Source organism: Xenopus laevis, chromosome 2S (genome assembly GCF_017654675.1).
Source record: "Xenopus laevis strain J_2021 chromosome 2S, Xenopus_laevis_v10.1, whole genome shotgun sequence".
NCBI classification, from domain to species: domain Eukaryota; kingdom Metazoa; phylum Chordata; class Amphibia; order Anura; family Pipidae; genus Xenopus; species Xenopus laevis.
In genome coordinates this window covers 15,289,891-15,304,828 of record NC_054374.1, presented here as the reverse complement: position 1 = coordinate 15,304,828, position 14,938 = coordinate 15,289,891, and the positions used below count along the sequence as shown (strand labels likewise).

The following is a 14,938-nucleotide window of genomic DNA, read 5'->3' as shown; positions in this document are numbered from 1 at the left end:
CTTATAATTAAGTGTTGTGAGAACACGCCTGGAGGATTGCTCTTTGAGTGCCTACCCTACAAACAATACAGTAAGAACAACACATTACCATGTACTCTATCCAAACTTAGATGTAATTAATCCTTATTGGAGTAAATGAATCGTGTACTGGCCCTTTAAGAATTCGATTTCAACTATTCTCCACTTTAAACCTGACAAATTGCTGTTTTAGCCTATGGGAGACATCCTGAAATCAATTTGGAGTTGTTTGGTAGCATCCTGAATTCGATTCGAGTTTGCGGGCCGATCCCCTTCACCTGAATTTAAAAAATTTTGATTGGTTGTTTTTAATTCGAAAATCGAGTTTATGGGAGTTTTTATAAACTCCCATAAACTCTAAATTCGACCCTTGATAAATCTGCCCCTTAGAGTATGAAGATTCAAATTATGGAAAGATCCATTATCCGGACAACCCCAGGTCCTGAGTATTCTGAATAACAGGTCCCATACCTGTACAATATGGGGCACATTTACTAAGGGTCGAATATCGAGGGTTAAAGGGGTTGTTCACCTTCAAACAACTAGTTGTTATCAGATAGATCACCAGAAATAACAACTTTTTCCAATGACTTTCTATTTTCTATGTGTCACGGTTTTTCTAATATTGAAGTATAAAGTGTCATTTCTCTCCTTCTGAAGCAGCTCTGGGAGGGGGGTCGCCGATCCTGTAAACTGTTCTAAATTGATACATTTAGTTGATACATTTCTTATCTTTGTCCCTGCTGAGCAGAATCTCTGGGTTTCATTACAGGCAGCTGTTAGAATTGATACAATTGTTGCTAATACTCCAGAGATGCTGCTGAGTAATGTATCAACTACATGTTGCCAAATTGTAACAGTTCAGAATCTGCACCTGGATTACTGAGCTGTCAGACTCAAACACCAGAGACAGGAACATTCAACTTTAAACTTAGATTTTGGAAAAAACTTAAAAAATAAATAATGGAAAGTAATTGGAAAAAGTCATTATTTCTAGGGAACAATCTAAAAACAACTAAATTGAAAAAAGTGTTTGGAAGGTGAACAACCCCTTTAATAAACCCTCAAAGAAAAATCCTACGAATACGAATATTGAATTCAAAGGATTTACCACAAATCCTACGATCGAAGGATTTTCCTATGATCAAAAAAAAACCTTAGAAAAGTGATGGGGAAGGTCCCCATAGGCTCACATTGTACCTCGGTAGGTTTAAACTGCCGAAGTATGTAGTGGAAGTATTTTTTAAAGAGACAGTACTTCGACTATCGAATGGTCGAATAGTCAAACGATTTTTACTTTGAATCATTCTAATCGAAGTCGTAGTCGAAGGTCGTAGTAGCCTATTTGATGGTCGAAGTACCCAAAAAAATACTTTGAAATTCGAAACTTCGTATTTTTTAAAGAGACAGTGCTTCGACTATCGAATGGTTGAATAGTCGAACGATTTCTACTTCGAATCATTCAAATCGAAGTCGTAGTCGAAGGTCGTAGTAGCCTATTCGATGGTCGAAGTACCCCAAAAAAAATACTTCGAACTTCAAAGTTTTTTTGCTTCGAATCCTTCACTCGAGCTTAGTAAATGTGCTCCTAACTGTGTGAGACCCAAGCATACTGTGCATTGCTGTATATTTACAACCAAAGTATTCCATTATTTTCTAGGCACTCTAATCTGTTATTGGATAAGGTGATTAAGGACAGGTTAATCAAATATAATTACTCAGAAGGGATACTGTTGTGAAAATTGCTGCTTCGTAATAGCACATATATCAACTCTACATGCCATCACAAGAAATGATATAACTTGATTTTACTCTCTCGGGGTACTGCTGCATTACACAGAATGCTAGTACAATGTCATTAACCCTTTCATTGCCTGTTTTGTATATTAAAACCCACACGCACAACCAAGCTTTGTGTGCAAAATCACACTTGTTTCCTCCACATGGTCAATTCAGGGTTAGGGTTGCCACCTTGGCATCGCCTGGCCGGTAAAAATGATGGTTCATCCCAATGTTATTAATAGGGAAAAATGATAAATGTATAGGAAAGCCGGTAAAAAAAGTGGCAACCCTATTCAGGGTATTCAGGGTTAAAAAAGAAAATGCTTTTTGCTACTGCTTTAAAACTCCTGAACAATTCCCTGAACCAAAACATTTATACTGCAATAACGTGATGGAATATCTATCTTTTCCTGATGAAAAATATGTATTTTTGATAGTCTGTAGGAGGGAGGGGGGGTTACAGTTAAACGTATGGCGCTTTGGATTTGCTTCATTTACAGCCCCTATAAAAACATTCATTTTATCTGACACAGTTGCTGTTGTTTTATAGTCTCTATAGACGGTTGAACGTTCAGCGGGGGGGGGGGATTCGTATCACCTACCTGGAGCATATTTGCAAATGAAATTGTGCTTCATGTTACATCTGTCATCGTTCCACTGATAAAGGTAGGGCCCCCCAATGCCGGGGTTTGCCGTCGGTTGGTGATACATTACTACACAAGCTTCACTTCCGCACGACGGCTCATCCGCATACCAATTTCTATCAGAGAAGGGGAATGAATTAGCAATATTATTCTCCTGTCAGACGAGTACAGAGAAAAGAGGTCGTTTATTTCACACAAGCCTGATTTCATGTTTGCTTCTACCGTTTCTTTCTTCTCGTGGATATGGTTTTATTAATGTTTGTGGGTTTGGATTCAATGATTAAAAATCTGTTATTTTATTGAGGTTCAGCGAGGGTGTGTAGGATCTTCTCACCATGCTCATGTCTTAGGAAAGAAGTAGGCAATGAGTGGTACACTGCTTTAAGGATTTGTGCAGATTCGAGTTAAATTGGCATATTTATACCCACAACTCTGCATTTTTACCCATGATTCCAGAGCAATTGCAGTCGCCAGGCAGAGATGCATCTGACCCATTTGCAGCCAATGCATTAAAATTGGCGCAAGTGAGCTTGCACTTCAACACAAACGGATGCAACTGCACTAAAATCTTCTAAATCTTCATCTAGGTAGTAGCCCCAAGTAGCTCTCCATCTTATATTGTGCTGATTCCCGGCACATGCTCTGGGCTGCTGTCACTTACCTGAGTTTAAGGACCCACTCACAAAATACAGTATACAGATAATACAAAAGTCATGAAACAAGGTTACATAGTAACTAATCCAGATTCACACAACATGGCAGCTCAGAAACCAGTAAATTATGCATCAGAATGTACTCATAATCTCTGTAGCATCAGTTTATATGACAAACAAAGCTCATTGGTATGGACCCTTTATCCAGAATGTTCAGGGTTTTCCCAGATAACAAATATTTCCATAATTTGGATCTTCATACTTTTGGGGGCCAATTCACTATGGGTCGAATATCGAGGGTTAATTAACCCTCGATATTCGACTAGGAATTAAAATCCTTCGATTTCGAATATCGAAGTAGAAGGATTTAGCGCAGATAGTTCGATCGAACGATCGAAGGATAATTCCTTCAATCGAACGATAAAATCCTTCGAATCGAACGATTCGAAGGATTTTAATCCAACGAACGAAGGAATATCCTTCGATCAAAAAAAGTTAGCTTCGGTAGCTTTTAGATGGCGAACTAGGGGGTCGAAGTTTTTTTTAAAGAGACAGTACTTTGACTATCGAATGGTCGAATGGTCGAATAGTCGAACGATTTTTACTTCGAATAGGTCGATTCAAAGTCATAGTCGTAGTCAAAGGTCGAAGTAGCCCATTCGATGGTCGAAGTAGCCCAAAAAAAACTACGAAATTCGAAGTTTTTTACCTTCGAATCCTTCACTCGAAGTTAGTGAATCGGCCCCTCTGTCTACTAGAAAATCATTTAAACATTAAATAAAACCCAATAGGCTGGTTCTGCCTCCAATAAGGATTAATTATATCTTAGTTGGGATCAAGTACAAGCTACTGTTTTATTATTACAGAGAAAAAGGAAATCATTTTTAAACATTTGGATTATTTGATCATACTGGAGTCTATGGGAGACAGCCTTTCCATAATTCGGAGCTTTCTGGATAACGGGTTTCCAGATAACGGATCCCATACCTGTAAATGATTTCTGACAAGCAGAACAGCACAGAACACATCGAGCATGTGCAGTGTCGCTGACATTCTATATATGGCCTAACAAGATCCAAGATGGAAATCAGCTATGGATAATTTTCCAGTCTTGGATCCTTTTACTGTAATAGGATTAGGGATGCACCCAATCCACTTTGTTGGATTCTGCCGAATCCCTGATTCGGCCGAATACCAAACCAAATCTGAATCCTAATTTGTATATGCAAGTTAAAGGTGGGAAGGGAAAACATTTTTAATTCCTTGTCTTGTGACAAAAATTCACGCAATTTCCCTCCCGAAACGAATTTGCATATGCAAATTAGGATGCGGGTTGGTTCACCGGGCAGAAGGATTCGGCCGAATCCTGCTGAAAAGGCCAAATTCTAGCCGAATCCAGAACTGAATCCTTGATTCGGTACATCCCTAAATAGGATTGTTGAAACCTTCTGCTGTTACAGTTAGTGGATTATATAAAAGACATAGCCGTATTCATTTAATGAAACATTCAAACATACATTGTCAAAATCTAACAGTCTGGAGTATCCGTTTTATGAAACCCTAAGTCAAATCTGTCTGCTGCAAGTAAGTTGCACACTTGGGGATAACTCAGGGGCATATTTATCAAGGATCGAATTTCGAAGTAAAAAAACTTCGAAATTCGACCATCGAATTTGAGTACTTCAATAGTCGAAGCCTTTTTTCCAGCGAAAACTGCCGTATTCGCTAGAAATACGGTCGAAGTAAAATCGTACGATCGAACGATTTAAAGGATTTTTTAAAAAAACTCAAAACTAGCCCAAAAGCCTCAGATAGGTTCTGGGAAGTCCCCCATAGGCTAAACAGCAATTCGGCAGGTTTTAGGTGGCGAAGTGTCGAAGTCGAAGTTTTTTTAAAGATACAGTACTTCGATTTTCGAGTGGTCAAATTTTCACTTCGACAAAAATTTGTGAAACAGCGAAATTTCGGCAAGATGCAAAAAAATCTATGGGCGACAACTTTTTTTTGTCGCACGATGCGGCGCATCAATTTTTTGATGCGCAGCAAATTTTTTTCACCCATTGGAGTCTATGGAACTTCTGGTGCAGGGCATCTAGCAGTGGTAGCTTGTGATTCAGTAGGTTTAGATGCTTGTGTAGGGGGGCTGGTCCCCTTTGGGTGTCTACTGGTATTGGCAGAGTGTTCAGTCTGAAGGCTTCTAATGGAGAAGGATTTCTATTTGTTCTTCTAAAGCACTTCAAAGCACAGCTAGTCTGTTAATTAGAGTTGGGGTGAAAATGTGTTTGCTGTCTTAGATATTCTTGGAACTATAACAAGTCTGACATTGACTGCACTGTGGGATCCATGGAGAGACCACCTCTTCAGGGCAGGAGCTACTTCATTTAGCTTGTAAGGTCCAATACCTGTAGAAATTCAATGACGATGCTGGATAAAATTATATGACTAGAATTCAACTATATATTTTCTGTATTTCATTCCATATCTACTGTACTTTTAGCTGCCAGCATTAAAGTATTTTAACTTTGGCTCTGTATCAAACCTTTTTTCCATTTCCGTAAATACGTTGTCTCGTTTCTTTTTTTTTGCATAACTAGTGATTATGGCCGACTTCATGCAGGTTCAGTATTTCCATTAACCCGCTTTAAGGAAGGTTTGTTATAACTTCCTTTGAGCTTTAGACATTATGGGGTTAATAAGATATAATTTTGCCAACAAGATACTCATTTGATTCGATTTTATGTTTATTTATTCTTTGACTAAATAAATGTGTAACAAAAGCAAAAGTCCTGCCAAACACAGAATTGTTGGTATAATTTAATTTAAGTAAATGACTGGGTATTTTATGTTCCAATTCAATCCTTTTTAAACCATTATTAAATGATATAGTGAAATTAATTCTACACAGTTTTTACTGTTCTTTATCTTTACCTAAAGTGTGAGGTGCTTTCATCAGACCATCTATAAAGATCTGGACAAGCCCCTGATGAAGCCATTGCTTCTAGATTCCTCCAGAGTCCAATCCAGAAGTCTCCATCCGACACACCGGAGCCTGAATTTGTGAGATTCTGTAACATTCTTTCAATCAGTTTTTGTTCGGCTTCACTTTCGATACTCAGAAGGCTCCCTCCATCGATTTCACAAGCTTGACGTGCCTCATGAAAACCAACACGTCTTGACAAATCTTGAAAGTAAGCAATCTTGTAGCAGGGATGTTTGTAATCTGCGTAGCAAATTTTTTGACCTGCAAATAAAAATGTGTGAAAGAATAAAAATGAGATACAAATGTATAGGGTTACTACCAATTTAAAAAAAAACAACAACACTTTTTAATTGCATTGAATGAAGCAACTAAGCAGTTATGGATGAAGCCAGACTGTTATATAATTCTGAAGCCCCATGGTATTGCTAAAAGGTTAAAATAGGGTGGCTGGAAACAGACAGACCTAGTTGCATGTTTGCTCCAATGGCTGAATGGGCAGATTGTAGGCAAATTTAGTTATGAGTAGTGATGGGCGAATTTCTCCTGTTTCCCTTTAAATTCGCGAAACTGTGAAAAATTTGTGAATCTCGAAAATTGACGCCCTCGTCAATTTTGGATGCGCATCCAAAAAGTCTATTGCGCCAATTTTGATGCCAGCGTTAAAGTCAATGGCTGTCTAAATAGTGTTGATGTGCGGTGATTTTGACACAAGCGATTTTTCAAAGGAGTTTCGCAATTTTATGCGCCCATGGCGAAATGGAGAAATTCACAGCGAATATGCGCCAGGCGAATTTATTCGCCCATCACTATTTATGAGTACTAGCACCAAAATGGACCAATGCATGCCTTAGTTTGCTGATTCAGCCTTGTCCAACTGAATAGACCTGGCTGGAGAACTAATGTTCACAACCATGAACCCAAATACACATCAGTAAGGAATCAGCAGAGTCAGCAAGTAATATTTGTAAACAACCCCCAACTCAGTCTCTCTCAGAATTGTACCCACTCCCTTCCTGTATCCTTCGAAGGTGCCTCTGCTGCCTATAAACACTTTCCTCCATGGGAAGAACATCATATGCCTATCTTTACTTCAACACTTATCATGTATGGGAGGCAAAATTAAAATCTAATATAAACTTCATTACACTGAAATAAGAAACTTTCTAAATATAAAAAATAAAAATTCAGAAATAATTAATTTACTCTTGACTTTCTTCCCCCCCCCGGGCATTTGCCTCTCTACATTCTTTCAATCAGTAACAGAACCAGCCCATTGGGCTTATTTAATGCATTCATGACTTTCTAGTAGACTTAGGGGCCCATTCACTAAGCTCGAGTGAAGGAATAGAGGAAAATAGAGGAAAAAAACTTCGAATTTTGAATGGTTTTTTTGGCTACTTCGACCATCGAATTGGCTACTTCAACCTTCGACTACGACCTTCGACTTCGAATCGAACGATTTGAACTAAAAATCGTTCGACTATTCGACTATTCGATAGTCGAAGTACTGTCTCTTTAAAAAAAACTTCGACCCCCTAGTTCGTCACCTAAAACCTACCGAAGGTCCCCATAGGCTTTACAAGGTTTTTTTGATCGAAGGAATTTCGTTTGATCGATGGATTAAAATCCTTCGAATCGTTTTGTTCGAAGGATTTAATCGTTCGATCGAACGAATTGAGCTAAATCCTTCAACTTCGATATTCAAAGTCGAAGGATTTCAATTCGGTAGTCAAATATCGAGGGTTAATTAACCCTCGATATTCGAACCTAGGTAAATCTGCCCCTTAATGTACGAAGATCCAAATTATAAAAAGATCCGTTATCTGGAAAGTCCCACATCCCAAACCTTCTGGATAACAGGTCCCATACCTGTATTAAGAAAGTTTCTTATTCAATATGCTTATATTAAATTTTCATTTTTGTGATAGCTCCCCTTTACTTTTGGGGTTATTTATCAAAGTCTGAATTTATCTCAATATCTTCTGAAAAAAAACGCCAAAACAAATCCGCACTGTTTTTTTCAGCTTATTTATTAATACGCTTTTGCAAAAATATTTCCACTCAGTTTTTTTTCAGATTTTTGCCTGAAAACCCAGAAAACTTTAGATTATTACACGAAACCCAGTGCAGATCAAAAAATCTTTGAGACTTCTCGCATTAGGTTATATGCAACCTCGGTAGGTCTGAGATGCCAGATTTTCAGTTTTGGACTTTTTCCATCCTGAGGGTACAATAAATTCTGAAAAATTTGTGATTTTTTTTTTCACTAAAAATTCTGATTTTATACAAAAAAAACCACAAATTTTTCTGGTTTTTGGCATTCGGGAATTTAGTAAATAACCCCCAAAATGAATATGATGAACTAGTTTCATGAGGTTTATCTGCAGCAGTGAGACCACATTTTTACTTACAATGTCATAGGATTTGCTTTATTTTCCAGTTTGCATTTTGCATAAACATTACTAAAAAAAAATGGTTGACCTTTGACCCTGCTCTCAAAAATTGGAAAAAATATCTGTTTGTGCTGGCTAAATCCTTGAACAAAATAGGACATGACCATACACAACAAAAAGGACATGACCATACACAACAAAAATTGATACCTTTGGTAATGAAACAGGAACAAGATGCAAAGGAAATTAATCCAGGAAATGCCATCAAAATCAAAAGAAGAGTTTGGGGCAATTTTTACCATTTGAAGAAACTAATAAATAATGCACTAATTCCCAAGAGAAGATTTTACATTGATAAGTTCTGTCTATAAAATGATTTAGCATTTGGAAGAAGCATATTGATTTCGTTTGATGAGCAATGGACAGCCATCTGTAATATATTGCTGAACAAATGTCCAGTGCTGGTGATTGAATGCTACAGAGATGGATCCCAAACAAAGGGCCCAAGGCTCTTGTAGAAAAAAAAACAATTCAAGAAAGTTAGGGAAATGAATGGTCAGTAGGTAAAACAAGCAAAAACCAAATAATGCATTGAAAGAATGTTATAACAAATAGGAGCATATTAGAAATAAAAGCGGCATTGCAGTTATTTATTAATACAGTTATGAGACCTGTTAATCAAAATGCTTGGGACAGGGGGCTTTCTGGATAACCAATCTTTCTGTAATTTGGATATTCATACCTTAAAACTAGCGATAAAAAAAAATTCAGCACGAATTCCTGTGTTTCGCTGCCATTGAGTACATTCTCAAAACTGCAGCAAAAAAATTGTTGTGCGTCAGAATAGTTGCGCGCATAAAAATTGCCGCATGTCAAGAGAAACGCCCATCACTGCTAAATTCTAGTAGAAAATCATGTTAACATTAAGGGGCCAATTCATTAACTTCGAGTGAAGGAATAGAAGAAAAAAAACTTCGAATTTTGGCTACTTCGACCATCGAATGGGCTACTACGACCTTCGACTACGACTTTGACTTCGAATCGAAGGATTCAAACTAAAAATCGTTCGACTATTCGACCATTCAATAGTCGAAGTACTGTCTCTTTAGGAAAAAACTTCGGCCCCCTAGTTCGCCACCTAAAAGCTACCGAATCCAATGTTAGTCTATGGGGAAGGTCCCCATAGGCTTGGCTACGTTTTTTTGGTCGAAGGATAATCTTTCGATCGCTGGATTAAAATCCTTCGAATCGAGTTCGATTCGAAGGATTTAATCATTCGATCGAACGATTATTCCTTCGATCGTTCGATCGCAGTAATTGCGCAAAATCCTTTGACTTAGATATTCATTCCCAGTCGAATATCGAGGGTTAATTAACCCTCGATATTCGACCCTTGATGAATTTGCCCCTAAATAAACACAATAGACTAGTTTTGCTTTTAATAAGGATTCAGACTCCAAAATTCATCAAAGAGTGAAGTTCCGCCACTAGAGTGAAATTCCGCAGCTCTCAATTAATTTCTATGGGATTTTGAAAGGCGTATTTATCAATGGGTGAAAGTGAAAGTTCACCCTTTGATAAATACGCCTATAAAAATCCCATAGAAATGAATGGAGAGTGGTGGAATTTCACTCTAGTGGCGGAACTTCACTATTAACTTCACTCTTTGATAAATATACCCCATTGTATCTTAGTTTGGATCAAGTACGAAGCGCTGTTTTATTATTGCAGGGAAGAAGGAAACATTTAAAAACATTTATTTGGATAAAATTGAGATTTCTGGATAATGGGTTTCTGGTTAACAGATCCCATATCTGTAAAGTACAACCAAGATGCACTCAAATTTATCTGGATCTGACATTCATGACAAGTATTACCTCCCAGTGGCCAAAATAAACAAACTAACCCAAGGTCCATTGCTTTAAAGTATGTCTATGCCATGTTCCCCCAGTCCCTGGTATTCCTTTCAGCCAACTGGGATTACGGATTCCAAACATTGCAATGCATCAGGTAAAACAATTAGAAATTTGCAGAGAGTTCCCTACCTAGATATAAACCTCTAAAATCTGCATCAGTGGTAACCACTGGGCCACAATCTGTACATAAATATGTCATTAATAAATACAGAGGAAACTCAGAATTAAGCAACTATTTAACCACATTCTAAAAGAACATTACATGGAAAGCTTCAATTGCTCTTCAATAAATAACATTCACCTATAAGGATTATTTGAGATTCTTATGCAGGATGGTTCAGTACTTGGGCATAAACTAAAGGGCCGATTCACTAACTTCGAGTGAAGGATTCAAAGGTAAAAAATTTAGAATTTGGGGAAGGTCCCCATAGGCTTTCTTAAGTTTTTTTGATCGAAGGATATTCCTTCGATCGTTGGATTAAAATCCTTCAAATCGTTCGATTCGAAGGATTTTATCGTTCGATCGAAGGAATTATCCTTTTTAATTCCTAGTCGAATACCGAGGGTTAATTAACTCGGCCCAAAGTATTTCTTCTCACATGCAATACAACGATTTTTATCAATTCAAGTTCATAAATCTCACATTCAATAGATGACAACAGAAGGGTTTTTATCCAGAATATGATGGATTAAAGTCAGCTGTCATAGTTGCAGAATGAACAAAGAAGCTGATATTGATGCATAGAACAAGGAGTTGGAGAATTGAAATTTCCAAAAAATGTTTATATTTTTTATTAATCAAAAGTAACATTTCCATATGTACTGTAGATCTGAGGTGTTACAATTGATATAAATGCTTATAAAGAGCTAAATAAATGTTTATCAAGCTCAGACAGAATGGCAAATAGACGAAAGCTTTTTGTCATATGTAAGGTTCAGTAGATACAAAATGTCATATGTAAGTTTTGAGTAACTTGGACATTTATGCAAAGAGTAAAATTTAAATTATTAGAAAAAGACAGAATGTCCAGTCCAATATCAAGATTTACAATTAGGGGCAGATTTATCAAGGTTCAAATTTTGAATTTGAAGAACTTCAAAATTCGAATTCAAAATGACCAACTGAAATTAAATCAAAGGTTTTTGTTGGCCGAATAGTTCAGTTTTCAATTGAATAGGTCAGTTTTTGATCTAATTCGAATCGTATGAATCAACGTTTTTCCACCCAAAAAATATGATTTTCCACCAACTGAATCCAAACAGGTTCTAGGAGGTCCCCCATAGGCTAAAACAGCAATTCGACAGGTTTTAGATGGCGAATGGTCAAAGTTGAATTTTTAAAGATTCAGTACAGGATTTCAAAATTAAAATTTTCTAATCAAATTTGGACTATTCCCTAAAGTACACAAAAATTATCTCAAAATTTATAATGCCTAACCCAACGAGCCATTAAATACCATCTATTTTATTATCTTTGTTCTGAATTCCCATCAGAAATATTGGGAGACGGGGCACTTCAGAACTTCAGAAATGTGATGTAAAAGACTAATTAAACCATATGGTTTCTAGTGTAAAGTTTAATTGCAATATATTCGAGCACCTTGTGTAGCATTATTATTAACACCAGCTTCATAAAAGCTCCACTGTGATGGGGTGTAATTAGGTTGCCTGGCAAACTGCCTATGGGTTGGAAGAGACTGTTCCAAATCACCACACTTAATGGGTCTAATATACTGTACTCAGGATACATGACTGGAGGTTTCTAGTTATAAATATGCAATGATGTTTTAAACTCAAAATAGAGTGCATGTATAAAAGGGTTTTCTTAGGCTCTCCATCAAGAGTTACTGATTTTTTTGTCCCTGAAATAGAATATTGGGTTTATTGAATTGATTCCTGATTTCCACAAAGCTGCCATAATTTTAGGAAACGGTGTCCAGTTTTCAAGTGACCATAAAAAGTATTCAATATATTGACTTGTTAAAAAGCTTTCTCATTATGATAACATTGATCCTGTACAGTATTTCAATTCACCAATTTAGCTGTCTTTTATTCCCGCATTTTTGCTTTATTTCTGATTTTCTAATATTTGGCAAGGATATTAGAAGTCATCCAAGACTTCCATGACCAAATACAGGTCATGGAACTCTGATGTGACTTCTTATTTCATCTTTTCCACTTTTTGGCACCATGACAATTCACAGAACAGGGAGTTGTTACATTTTAAGCAGCAAAATGCTTGAAGTGACATAAAATTGCCAAGTACTATTTCCACATGGATTCGCCAAAGCATTCTGGTTGTACATTAAAGATCTGTCACAAAGGTCACACAGATTTCCCCCTGAAATTGGTCGACAAAGCCTCTATCCTTTATCAGTCACAACACTTGGGGGCCGATTCACTAACTTCGAGTGAAGGATTCGAAGTAAAAAAACTTCGAATTTCGAAGTGTTTTTTGGGCTACTTCTACCATCGAATGGGCTACTTCGACCATCGAATGGGCTACTTCGACCTTTGACTACGACTTTGAATAGAAGGATTCGAACTAAAAATCGTTTGACTATTCGACCATTCGATAGTCGAAGTACTGTCTCTTTAAGAAAAAACTTCGGCCCCCTAGTTCGCCATCTAAAAGCTACCGAACTCAATGTTAGCCTATGGGAAGGTCCCCATAGGATCGTTCGATTCGAAGGATTTTATCGTTCGATCGAAGGAATAATCCTTCGATCATTCAATCGCACTATTTGCACTAAAATCCTTCAATTTCGATATTCGAAGTCGAAGGATTTTAATTCCCAGTCGAATATCGAGGGTTAATTAACCCTCGATATTCGACCCTTTGTGAATCGGCCCCTTAGGGGCAAATTCATCAAAGGTCGAATTAACCCTCGATATTCGACTGGGAATGTAAATCGAAGTCGAAGGATTTTGCGCAAATACTTTGATCGAAGGAATAATCATTCGATCGAACCATTAAATCCTTCTAATCGAACGATTCGAAGGATTTTAATCTAACGATCAAAGGATTATCCTTCGACCAAAAAAATTTAGCCAAGCCTATGGTTCGAATTCTTCGATTCGAAGTCAAAGTCGTAGTCGAAGGTCGAAGTAGCCCATTCGATGGTCGAAGTAGCCAAAAAAACACTTCAAAATTCGAAGTATTTTTTCTTCTATTCCTTCACTCGAAGTTAATGAATTGGCCCCTTATGGAGTATTCATTTTAAATGGACCAGCATTGTTTATACCCCAATATTCCCTGTATTGGTTGGCACAGGTCTTTATAACCCCAGTAGCATACTGTTATAAATAAATAGTCACAATTATTCTCTTTCAGAAGTCCTTCAGCTTCTCTTCCAAAGAGATTAAGGTCAGATTAAGGTCGATTTATACTGAAATTAGCATTAATTACTAGGTTGATGTAAAAAAATTGATTTTTTTTTGTAGTATTGATGAGATGGTCTGGGTTTTTTTAAGGCTGTGACTGATTTAAAGTTATATTGTAGTACTTTTGACAATTTCTCCAACTTGTGGTTAATCAAATATTAGAGAGGGAAAGACGTGTACAGTCATGGTTATTTAAGTTGAAACTCTAGCAATTATCAGAGCCTTACTGCCTTTTTATAGTAACAACTGTAAGGTATTAACCTTCTTAAGAATTTTAGAAGCTGGTGTGGGATGCATAAGGCATGCTGTCTAAGCTTTAAATGCTATTAAAGCAGGTCCTGGAAGGCTAGATAAATAGGAGTGCAGAGGCAGATAGTGAGATTAGAGGTTGTGCAGTCCATAAATGTAATTAAGCATAAAATGCACTGCTATTGGGGCTTGTAATCTGTGTGCGCTGGCGATGGCTACTGAGCCATCACATATAAAGTGGATTATCTTTTCACATACCAACTTTTACTTTCTCCATTTATCAAGCCTAAGCAAAGCTAAACATTTCCCAAATCAATAACTTTATAAAAATCTAACTTATGTCTTGTTTTTAACATTCCCTCATATTGTTTTTGGTACCTCACCAGTCAAGAGGGGGAACTGGAAATGGCAAAATGTGGCAGATGTTTGCTCAAGGCTACTACGCTGGGCAATTTCTACTAGAATTCTAGGTAAGAGCCACACGTGCAACAACAATTTGAGAGGTTATTTAGTAACAACATTTTCATTATTTTTGCTGATATTTTTAAAATCCCTGCTGTGTGGTTATCTTAGTGAATGTGTAAGAAAAAAACAGTTTCTTATTACTATAGGCAACATCTCTTCCTACTATACCTGCTATCCCACAGTCACACTCCCTTCCCAGAGACTATTATCCACTGTTACTATAGGCACCATCTCTCCCTACTATACCTGCTATCCCACAGTCACACTCCCTTCCCAGAGACTATTATCCACTGTTACTATAGGCACCATCTCTCCCTACTATACCTGCTATCCCACAGTCACACTCCCTTCCCAGAGACTATTATCCACTGTTACTATAGACACCATCTCTCCCTACTATACCTGCTATCCCACAGTCACACTCCCTTCCCAGAGACTATTATCCACTGTTACT

The 14,938-nt window shown here is 37.3% G+C and overlaps 1 protein-coding gene across 1 annotated transcript in view; it reads right to left on the bottom strand.

Moving 5' to 3' along the window:
- Positions 1-14,938, bottom strand: part of chodl.S (chondrolectin S homeolog) — a 53,649-nt gene that overhangs the window by 11,173 nt on the left and 27,538 nt on the right. The window contains exons 2-3 of the mRNA XM_018248857.2: positions 6,026-6,338; positions 2,403-2,560 (exon numbers count right to left, since the gene is read on the bottom strand). Of these exons, the coding sequence (XP_018104346.1) occupies positions 2,403-2,560; positions 6,026-6,338 (471 nt within the window). The remainder of the gene's footprint in view (positions 1-2,402; positions 2,561-6,025; positions 6,339-14,938) is intronic.